At 36.5% G+C, this 12,326-nt stretch overlaps 1 protein-coding gene across 1 annotated transcript in view; it reads left to right on the top strand.

Annotated features, from left to right (window-relative positions):
- Upf3 (UPF3 regulator of nonsense mediated mRNA decay) overlaps window positions 1–12,326 on the top strand; it is a 53,077-nt gene that overhangs the window by 31,253 nt on the left and 9,498 nt on the right. Inside the window, exons 4-5 of the mRNA XM_089104706.1 lie at window positions 3,795–4,024; window positions 7,240–7,406. Of these exons, the coding sequence (XP_088960832.1) occupies window positions 3,795–4,024; window positions 7,240–7,406 (397 nt within the window). The remainder of the gene's footprint in view (window positions 1–3,794; window positions 4,025–7,239; window positions 7,407–12,326) is intronic.

Raw genomic sequence — 12,326 nt, 5'->3', positions numbered from 1 at the left:
CACTGGACAATAGCACTATTACAGAGTAACCAGTGTGGCACCTCTTAATCAATTGTCTGCTGTTCAAAACAGAATTAAAACATATATTTATAGTCACTTGAAAATCACCATGTCTCAACGGACGGTTATGGTAGCAGGTATCTCGTGGTCATTGGCCTGTGTTGATTGGCAGAATTTTATCCTCATGGTAGTGCCTTTCCTTACAAAAAGCTTCTTGGAATAAAAATGGCGACCATTCCCGTTCCTGGTGACCAGTTGGATCGTAATTTTTCTGTTTAAATGAAAATAAATTTTTCACAGAGGCCGTTGGAGCAACCCTTTTCCGGCTTATCAGCTTAATATTAACTTCTTCGGAAACAATCTGTAAAAGGTAACAAAAAATACTTATTTGGGAACTTGTCAACTGAAACGCTAAGGCAACTAGGCGAATAACAACATCAATGACCTGGACTCCACTATAAACCTAGATTATTTACAAACCCCTGAAAGGTGTGCCACGTTTCGCAAGTATTGTCCCTTTTGGTTCTCTGCATAGAATTTCACATATCTTTTCCGTTGTTGTAGATTGAATTTTTTGTTTATATACGAGTTCACTTATCCTCAGTTATCCTGCATTTTCCAGGGTTGGCAGGTGTAACTTATCCGACAACTTTTCCAGGCCGTTTTAAGTAGTAACCCTACTAAACCCTAAGGATACAATCTCGTGAAACCCTAAGGATAAGGAATTGGGCTTGTCGGATTAATCTTGAAAAGCTCGAACGCACTAATAGTTTTACTATTAGATTTTTTAAAATACATTAGCCAGAAAAGTCACTGTTTATCAAACTTTTCAGCTCCAAAGTAAACTTGCTGTGCGATCTTTTGTGTATCTTGAAACATTTGAATGAAAGGAACAAGGGAATGAGAGGTTTTAGAATTTCAGAAAAGAACTTATTTTGCTCGGCTCCTAAATTCATTTTGTCATAACATAAGACCTACAAAAGGCGTTTTTTGGTGGATGGGGGGTGCACTGCGTGGGAGTGTCGTAAATTAGGAAATAAAACAAAAATAGATAGATTATATTTTAAATATAAGGAATTGTCAAAAAAATTAGTTGAATCCTAAGTATTTTAGAAGAGGCTTGGATCTGAAAGACCTCTCCTTTGCAAGTGCATGCTCATTTCAATAGCATAGTTTTTTTTTACTCCTGATTTTTCATGTTTCTTTAACCGCCTCAAGATTTTGTCGTTCTTTTGTGGCATTTGACTCACCTCTCAATAGACAACTAAAATAAGAACAAGAAAAAAAGGATGATAAGAAAAAATAGATATTTCGTAAAATGAGAAGTGACGCAGCCTGTTTTTTTGTTGTCAGACTGTCTTTAGTTCCAAAGATAATGTCTCCGAAAGTAAATTCTACCAAACTAGCAAAATTTTTCATGTTTCTTCAACCGCCTCAAGATTATGTCGTTCTTTTGTAGCATTTGACTCGCCTCTCAATAGATAACTAAAAAAAGAACAAGAAAAAGAGGACGAAAAAAAAAAACATATTTCGTAAAATAAGAAGTGACACAGCATGTTTCATTGTTGCCAGACTGTCTTTAGTTCCGAAGATAATTTCTCCGAAAATAAATTCTACCAAACTAACACAAATACAATATGTGCTATATGCAGTCGCTCTCCTCGACATCGTCTGTATAGCAACGGGCGTAAATGTTAAAGATTGCTATGACATGGATAACCGTTAAAAGTAATCATTAGAAATTCATTGAAAGTACTGAGTTTGGGAATATTTCCAGGAACAAAATATTCATTATTTCTAACTTTTTATGCAATATGTTTCAAAAGCTCATTTATCATAACATCAGAATCTGCCATCTTATCATTTTCCGATCTTTTGAATACCTTATGCAGCTCCAACTTAGTAAATATGCCTTCCCTTACTACTAAATTACCCACAATTCCCTCACTATTTTATTACTCACTCCCCCCCATTAAATTCCTTTACTATAACAGTTCTTATAATTCATCATTGATCAGCACTCCCTTAGAATGCTCAGCCCATCCCTAACACTCTTTAATATTTGTCCTGGCTCCATTCCTATGTCTAACTAAGTCTAGTTGGGACTAACTATTTTCCCTCAAATTTTTAACAAGTCAATTAACTGTTGTTTTCGTCTAAGTGTAGTTTCGCACGTTCTCATCAATTCTATCCATAGACCTCATTACTATATCTCTTTAATTCACAATTGGTGCCTTCTGTATTTCCCTTACTTTTCTCTTTGTCTCGTAGGATCAGTCGCTTAGTTTTTACAAAAGACTCTTCTTGTTTCTGCCTAAGTTCACCCTTTTCTCCAATACTTCAAGGTTCCTCAATACTCTAGCCTTCCTTTCCAAAACCTTGTCAGCTATCTGATAGACCATTTTCCGAAATCAATCTCCTCACATTATTTATTTGTAAACTCTACAATTTTTAAATTTATTTCAGATAGTCTTTGAGCTGTAGGTGCTAGAACTTTGTTTGACCAGTCTTTCAGTGATCATGACCAGTCCTCCCTAATTTGTTTGAAGTAAATATGCCTCTGAAAATGTGACAATTTAAATGATATATATATATATATATATATATATATATATATATATATATATATATATATATATATATATATATATATTATATATATATATTACGCCACCACCCAGTATAGGTCCTTATGGAACCCCAAATTCAACTTCATATATATATATATATATATATATATATATATATATATATATATATATATATATATATATATATATATATATATATATATATATATATATATATATATATATATATATATATATATATATATATATATATATATATATATATATATATATATATATATATATATATATATATATATGTGTATATATGTATATGTGTGTGTGTGACGCACACCACCCAGTATAGGTCCTTATGGAACCCCAAATTCAACTTCATATATATATATATATATATATATATATATATATATATATATATATATATATATATATATATATATATATATATATATATATATATATATATATATATATATATATATATATATATATATATATATATATATATATATATATATATATATAATATCATATAGTATCCCAAATAGTGGAGGATTCATTAAAACCTGTTTCTGTCTTTTATTTTCTTCTCAGGAACCAGTTAAGAACGAGCTACGTTGTCATCACTTTTTCCCAAGCTGTGCTTTAAAATAATACGATTTAGTATTAACGATAAAATACAAAGAGGTAGTTTTTTTGTCATGTGATTTTATTTTATAGATTTGTATTTTATATTATTATAAAATATATTTATAGATATTATTCTATTATAGATATTATATTATAGATATTATTTTATATTATTATTTTATTTATATTTCATTTTATTGGCCTATATTGTGTCTTGGTAATTGCAACAGGTACTAGATGTAGCAATTTCCTTTAAAATGATTCCTTAAACAGCTCCCTTTGATGTTCCATGGCCCCGCTCGCTGTGGAGGAGGAAAAAAAATGATGCTTTCCATGCAAAAAAAGTGATTTTCTTTGTTAAAGCCAAGGGATTTTTCTTGTTGTCCAGCCAAGGGACTGTAAGTTTCCTATATAGAGTTTTCGGGCAAGACTATTCCAATGGTGTACTTTTTGTTTCGGTCCGACGCCATTTTTAAGGGTTTCGGTTTTTTTTTGTTACTATGGACCGTGTTCGCCCTTTACTAATTTGCAGCTACTGCTGCAACCACAATTTGATAAAATTGACATTTTCAGGTTTAGTTCATACTCCTCTAGTGGACTACCTAAATAAAAGAATAGAAGAAAGAGCTCGAATTCGTGATGAGAGGAGAGAGGAAAGGCGTAAGAGGGAATTAGAAAGGAAGCATAAGCGAGAAGATGATAGAAGTAAGCGAGTTGCTGCTATTGAAAAAGGAAAAAAAACGTCAAGAGAACAGGAAAAATGGGATGAATGGGAAGATGACTACGAAGAATCAGCATATTATGTGAGTGCTCTTTTACACATATCTATTTTCACCTTTTAAATTATTTGTTGGGAGGGGGGCAAATACGCTTGGGTGAAACCAAGCGGAAGTAAAACCAAGGAAAATGTCAAACCGTCTCGCCATCGTTCTTAAATTGTCTTCAAAATTGGGAATAACTGTCACACTCTAAGGGTAAAATCCCTATATGTCATGCTGTTCTTTAAATGGACTACTTACTCCCTAAACAACTGGGATAAAGCTGAAAGAACTGTGTGCCGAAACTTTGTTGGTTTTTGTTGAAGATTAAAATAAAAGAAATGGCAGAAAAGATTGTAGCATTTTTACAAGAAAAGATTATTACAGGAGCCATATATGTGAGCGACCTTGCTTGTCATATTACAGAAGGAATGCCACAAGCTCGTGGGAGGGGTAAGCTTGTTAGCCTATCTCATGCTAAATAGTTAAGAATTTACGAAAAGAAACTGTGAAGCTCGTAGACTGGTAGGGTTGGGAGTTTTCGCCTGACTGCGAGGGTTGAGTTTCGCCAGAATGTGTTCTAAAAATACGGAATGATCGTTTAGCTATGGGGAATGATTTGCTAATCGGCGGTACGCTTTTTCAGCATAAAGATATTCACAAATACACTTGGACATCCCCAGATGGCACCGCCAAAAACCAAATCGCCCATTTCCTGATCCGCCGGAGATGGCGAACAAGCCTAAAAGACGTTCGAAGTTTCCGAAGCGCCGACGCTTGTTCAGACTACGAACTAGTAGTCACCACACTGAAATTTGAGCTGAAGTCTAATAATTGGAAGGCGAAGGCGAACATACTCAGAACCTTTGACTTGGACAAACTAGGTGACAAAAGCGTCCGATTTTCGTTTGGCATCAAACGGTACAATAAATGTGATGCCCTATATAACCTGTCAGAAGAGGTCAAAGAAGCTTGGGAGACGATCCGCAAAAGCTATACGGATATGGCCAAAGAAACCCTTGGGTTTAGAAAGCCGGCTAAGCAACAGTGGATATCTACCAAGACCTGGGATCTCACAGAAAATTACAAGAAACGGAAGTCGAGCTCCCTTGGGGAAAGTGGTCACTCAGAGGTGACCAAGAGCTTGGCCTATAAAGAAAATGATAGAAATGTAAAGAAAAGCGCCAGATCCGACAGACGGCAATACATGAACGAAAAGGCCAGACAAGCCGAAGAAGCAGCGAGCCGTGGAGACACACGAACCGTATATCGCCTTACCAAAGAAATAGTAGGCAAGTCAAGTATCCAAGAATTCTCGTTGAAAGATGAAAATGGAAGGCTCCTGACAGATGCGAAAAAACAAAAATAACGATGGGCGAGTTATTTCGAAGCCCTACTTAATCGCCCAACACCAGCGGTCCCGCCGGACATACCAGATCAACCTCTCTTCAGTATTGAATCAGTGTTGAAAAGCCGACAGCCGAAGAGATACTCTCAGCAGCTGAAAAACATGAAAATGGAAAGGCCCCTGGTGGAGACCGCAATTCAGCTGAAATGATCAAGTTCAGCCTGCGTCGAACCCTGGACATCTGGCTATCCTTCTTCTTGCTCCTCTGGCTTACCGAAAAGTTCCCCAATGACTGAAGAACAGGAACCTTAGTCAAACTCGTCAAGAAAGGAGACGCAAAAGAATGTGGCAACTATAGAGGAATCAATCTTCTCTCGGTCCCTGCGAAGTTCTTCACGACGATAATATTTAGGAAGACTCCGAGCAGCCCTTGATCATCACTTGCGTGACAAAGAGCATGGATTTCGGCCAAAACGATCTTGTGCCGATCTTGTTTTTACTCTACGCACCATGCTGGAGGAATCTAACGAATGGAGACAGCGCTTGTTATGCTCTTCGTGGACTTCGAAAAGGTGGTTCATTCTGTTGATCGTCAAGCCTTGTGGAGAGTATTGCGGTTTTACGGCATTTGCGAGAATCTAATCCGTCTAATAGTCGTCATATACGAAAAGATGGAATATCGGGTAAAAACAATGGGCTGCAACACACGTTACTTCAAAGGGATGACTGACGTTAAGCAAGGCTATATCCTGTCACCTCTCTTCTTCGTCTTAGCTGTAGATTACATCCTTAGACAGATAAATGGGCATGGAATCCGGATTGCAGGGAAACTTCTTCAGGACGTCGACTTCGCCGACGATGTTGGGCTCATAGAAGCCGACAAGCCAAAGCTTCAGGAATTCCTGAACAAACTCGCAGAGAAATCTGAACAATTTAGATTACACATTAACGCCCCAAAGACAAAAGCTATACTTCAAATACTAAGACAAGACATACAAAGAATACAAAGACAAGCTGCTATACTCAATAGTTCACCAGAGGGAATCCAACTAGGAGGAGGGGACATCGAGCAGGTGACATGCTTCAAGTACTTAGGGAGTGCAGTCACTTCCAGAGGCGACTCTGAAAAAGAATTGCCCACTAGGATAGCCTTGGCCAACGCATTATTTAAGAGACTTCTACCAATCTGGAAATACACCGTATACTCGCTGAAGTTGAAACTCAGGTTGTGTCAGAGCAATGTACTGTCTGTCCTGAGTTACGCTATGGAATGCCTTAAGCTAACCGCGGAACAGGAGAAACGCCTTACCGCCTTCGAGAATAACTGTCTTCCCCGAATCCTTAAAATCAGTTGAAGATACCGTGTCAGCAATGACGAGATCCGTACCCGCACAGGTTTTCCAGATATTGTAACTGTTGTACGACAACGTAGATGGCGATACCTTGGACACATCCTCCGCATGCCAGATCACAGACTTCCAAAAATGCTCCTCTACTGGCAACTGGAAGGCACCCGTCGCCGAGGAAGGCCACAGCGGCTCACATGAGGGAAGATTGGAGGCTACTCACCGACGTCCCGTGTGCCTCCGGAGGCACTGGAGGAACGAAGGTCTAAGGCAAGGTTCTAAAAAAAGGGAATATGAGTTACATCAGAATTATATGCTTTGGAATTTCAAATAAGTAATTTCTATTTTCTTAATGATTTGTGTCGATTCTCATGTAGATTAGGTTCCGTAGATTAGTAGATTGTGTAAATTAGTCAATAGATAGATTGTAGGTAAGTTTCATGCACTGGTTTTCACTAGCGAATAGGGTGGGTTTGGTAGAGAAACGCGTGGAATGTCAAACTCAATCTTCACCTAGACTTACAAAGATGATCTTAGTTTTTCCTGATTTCTTTTTTTTTTTATAGTCGAAGCGAAAGGAACCTTCGTGGAAAGAGAAAAAGTCGTTTAAAGAAGAGGTAAAAAAGGTAGAAACGAAAAGTTTGAAAGAAAAGAAAGCAATTGACGAAGCTAGCAAATTAAGAGAAGGGAAAGAAGAAACAACGCTCTTGAAGAAAAAAGAATCTGATGACAAGTAAGTCCTTTTTGCACTTTTCTTCTCTTATTTGTAAGCACGTGTCAATTATTTATAAGCACGTGTCTTCGTAGATTATTTGATTCTATTTTTTTTTTCATTTTTGGTTTAATGGAGTACTTCACTATTGTTGAAAAATTTATTTTGTACAAAAAGTTTTTTTGATTAATTTTTGTTCGTTTTATATTGACATAGTCTTTTTCAGGGAGAAAGACTGAGCCTCTTCTGAAGTTAAACAAATATCCCTTTCATAAAAACCTTAAATACCCCCTGGGCATAACTTACAACCCTTGCCCCTAATCTCTGGGTTAAGCCTTGTTATATGACATTTAGACTATTTTGAACAGAATGGCCATCTCAAAATTTCAACTAGACACATTTTTGGGCAATACCACGTGTGTGTAGAGGCGAGGGGGGAGCTGCCCTCTGATCACTTTAACTATTAAAAAGAGCACTAGAGCGTCTGATTACCAATCCAATGAGCCCCCTTCGAAGTTTATACGACCACACCTGTCAGGGTTATCAAGACTGCTTTTCATTGTGTAAATGTGTTTTTTATTTCAAATTCTGACCATGTCACCCCTTCATTAGAATGCTTGGCTTTTGCATATACCTGTACTTCAGCCGACATTAAGTTGTATTGAAAATTTCTTGAACTTTAATTTTAAAAGTCTGGTTATGAAAAACTTTGATTTTATGGAATTATTCAAATAGTTTCGGGAGAAGTGTATAAACCTTCCACCTTGTTTCAAGTAGAATCATTTTTAGGATTGGTGGTACCCGGAGAAAAATAATTTCAGTACCCCTCCCAACTCAATTATTGCCTAATAAAAAGCTGAATGATAGTACTACTGTCATTTTGGTCTTTCCCCCCGTAGCATCTTTTTTTATCATATACTCCTACAGAATTAACTGCAACGAGTTGCAGTTACGGCATCTCCGGCAACTGCAACTACGGCATCTCCTCCACTCAACGACCTTACAAAATTAGAGAGCTTAGGTCTAAGCTTAAGGTTACTTACACTATCTTCATCATTCACTTTCGGTAGTCATCAATAAACAAAAAAAATTCTGAAAGTCATCAATAAAGCAAACGAAGATAAATAAACAGAAACAGAGAACAGTATTCTGCTGATTTGTCGATTGAGTTTTCTGAATGACCAACTTCTTGATACATGATGTTGTAAGGTTGCCCCTACTATCAGGGTTAAAATTTGGTAGCCTGTAGCGTGTTATGACTGAGGCTCTGGGTAAGAATCGGTACTCAGGATTCAGTGACAACTGATATTTATCATAAAAGAAATAAAAAGGAAAATATTCTAATTCTAATTATTTTGAATACTTCTAAACCTCTTCTAGGCCTGGTGTCTATGGTCTACTTATTCAATCCACAAATGTTTACCGAAAAGAAAAGGATTAAGTTAATTCTAGGCTATCGAATGTTTCTAATTAAAAGAGTTACACTTGAATAGCTAGTCAAGGCTTTAGTTCTGGGGTTTTAAAAATTTGAAATCAGAGGCAGCACTCTAGAGTTACCTGTGTAGTTAAGAACCATAAGCTCTCAGTGTATTCTTATTTATTATTTTTATCACACACAGGAAACATTTCAGCTGGGGGGGGGGGCAAACTAAATTCCGAGGGAAGTTGTCCCACCCCGCCCCATAACAAACTACGCCCCTGATCATAAGGCTGATTAATATTCACGAATAGTAGCAGCGCTACTGCGCCCGTCCTCCAACTTAAAAAAATCTAAAGGCTTTGTGGTATTTGTATTTTATTGAGAACAAAACTTGAACCGTGTGGTTTTTATTTTGCAAGCAGTGGTGTAATTTCGTCAAAATCTTGGGGAGGGGGGCAAAGTTGGAGCCAATTTTCCTAAATCAAGTGAAAATGACAGTAAAAACTAAAAAATAAGCTATTTGGTACCATAAAGGTACTATTTAGTACTTCAAAGGTACTTTATAGTACTGTAAAGATAAGTATGTACTAAAAAAAACTGATCTTTTTCTGTTGAATTATGAAGGTTTACCTTAGTTTTGACAAGATTTTGGAAGAAACTAAATTTCAGTTGAGAAGGGGGGCAAACTGAGGTCGGGGGGGGGGGGGGTAATCCGAGGTCTTGAGGGGCAGTTGCCCTCCTGCTCCATAGAAAATTATGCCCCTGTTTTCGAAGCATCAACAAAACGAAAAAATAATATCACCATAATAATTACGATAACTGGAAAGATCTAGCAAAAATAGATAGTTTGTCTAATACATAATGATAATTATTCATGGAAGACTCAGTAATTTTTAACATTTTTTTAGAAAATCAGCGATTAGTGACAGTTCTATGTGAATTTTCAATAATATCTTGAATATTAGTTGACCGTAAAGATATTAGATTCAGCTATATACTAATAGTTCTATTCTAAAACGGAGAAGATTAAACCTGAGCTAAAATGAAGCCATAAAAATTTAAAATGAATCATTAAGTCAAATTTACAAAGATTTAATTTTATTTATTGTAATAGATAAATTTAATTTATTTATCGTCAAATTATTTTACAAGCAGAAGTAGTTTTACAGGGTCCCTTAAACCGTCTAAACGCTGGTGTATCAACCGTGCTTTAGTGAAAATAAATTGGATTTCGAGTTGTGTATTTTAATTTTAATTATATTAAATAACAAAACAAAAACTTATGTCGGAAGACTAATCAGTATCTCAAAATTAGATATAAAAGAATGGGGCGCATTCGACATTTTATTTTCACCAGAACCATGACCTACTTGTTTGGATATTGCACACTTTTACAGTTTTGTGTGTATTTGGTCTTCAAGGGCAAATACGTAAAAATGCAATACGAAAGAGTAAATACGTGGTCTGCCCAAGCCCTTCGCCCTTTTTAGGGTCCATTAGTTGAAATTTTTTTTTGATTCCCTGGTCCTTGCTAGGATAACATAAAGAGTTCTGCTATTCAAACAGACCTTACTACCAGCAGCAGGGAATAGCAAAGGGGTCAAAGTAGTTCAAGAATTCGGTACATTGTTCTATAGCTTCATCATCGGTAAGGACACTAGAATCGTTTGGGGTTGATCCCTCTTTGATGACCCTGTCATAAAACTGTGCATTCCCTAGACTCCGTTCATTATTTTTTTCCTAAACCTTTCAGTTACTCTAGGTTAGAGTTCCTACTTCACTATAAGAAATTAAATCAGGCAGTTGGCATTTGATCCTTTGAATTACACTGAGATCACGTCGTTCTTCATTTTTAATTAATTACAAAAACAACTTTTCGAAAAGGATTTTTTTAAAGAAAAGTAAAGAGCCATATTGAACCTAAGACTAGAAGAAAATACAGTCCTACAATAATTCAAACTCAAATTGACCAGAAATTATTATCGAAGAATAAATGCAACCCAGAACAAACAGAAATTAAAACAAATAATTATATCAAACATAAACATGACAGATACTGCTTTATCAAACAGTTCGTGGTAACGAACTGTAAGTAAGGAGCGAACCGGCACAATAGAAACCGAAACTCTAAAAACGGAATTTTGATAACCAGTAGATATATAAAAAGAATTGGCTTATTATGCTGATTCTAAATATATAAATTTCATTAAGTTTAGTCTTGCCCAACAAAAGCTATGAACCTGAGAAAATGTGTCTGATTTTCAAAAAAAGGGGGAAAGACCCCTTAGAAGTCATAGAATTTTAATGAACATCACACCATCAGATTCAGCGTATCAAAGAATCCCACTGCAGGGGTTTCAAGCTCCTATCTCCAAAAATGTGGGATTTTGTAGTTTTTGCCAGAAGAAAGATCACGGATGCGTGTTTGTTTTTATTTTTATTAGGCCTATTATTATTTTTCCAGGGGTGATCGTTTTGATCCAGTGGGCCTAGAACGTCGGGAGAGGGCTCATTCTACCAGAAATGAAAGTTCTAGTGCCCCTTTTAAGGTACCAAACAAATTGAAGGGCAACTAGGCCCCCTCCCGCGCAACTTTTTCCCCAAAATCGTCCAATCAAAATTTTGAGATAGCTTCTTTGTTCAGCATAATTGAAAGGCCCAACAACTATGTCTTTGGAGATAACATGGCCCCCACAGCCCCAGGGGAAAATTCTTTAAGTTATAAAATTTGCCTATTGTTTATGTATACTATTTGTTATTGGGAAGTATGCACACATTTTTGAGTGGGGAGGGGAGGAAGAGTTTTTTGCTTGGGGATTTTGCACGGGGAGAATTTTTCATGGAGAGGGAAGTTTTCTGGAGGTGAACTTTTCAGGGGAAATTAGGAAATTGGGGGAGTTTGTCAGAATTCCTATACGAAATTTCTTTATGTCTTGCTTTCTCTTTACCGATTCAATTTTACGCGTGAAGATGTTAAGGGTAATTGTCCGGGGTAAATTGTCGCCGGGATTGAAGTGTCCAGAGGATATTTCCGCGGGGAAGGGATTTTTCCGGGGAGGTGGAGCCTGATATCCTAGCGTTATTTAAAAAAAGATCAGAAATTAAATTGAAAAAACAAGTTTTCTTAACTGAAAGTAAGGAGCAACATTAAAGCTGGAAGCAAACAGAAAACATTCCGTAAGTGAGGGGGTTGCCTTCTTCTCTGTACCTTGCTCTTTACGCTGAAGTTGGAACTTTCTCCCAGTTATTAAAAATCGACTACTGAAATGCAATGGTCGTTTAATTATAACAATAAGTAACATTTTTAAGGTTCTGAAAAACTTGAGCGTGAAGAGCGAGGTGTTGAGAAGGGGGAAACCCCCCTCATATACGCAATAATTTCTGTTTGTTTCAAGTTTTAATGTTGCTCCTTACTTTCAGTTGAAAAAACTTAATAGAAGAATAATAAATCTTGAAACGAGGAAAGATTAAACTGGGTATTCAAGTCAGACTTATAATGAGCAAAAACTACAGATAGTAGT

This window comes from Artemia sp. Qi Xiang Cuo, chromosome 18 (assembly GCF_049724085.1).
Source record: "Artemia sp. Qi Xiang Cuo chromosome 18, ASM4972408v1, whole genome shotgun sequence".
Taxonomy (NCBI): domain Eukaryota; kingdom Metazoa; phylum Arthropoda; class Branchiopoda; order Anostraca; family Artemiidae; genus Artemia; species Artemia sp. Qi Xiang Cuo.
This window is presented reverse-complemented; position numbering and strand designations above follow the sequence as displayed.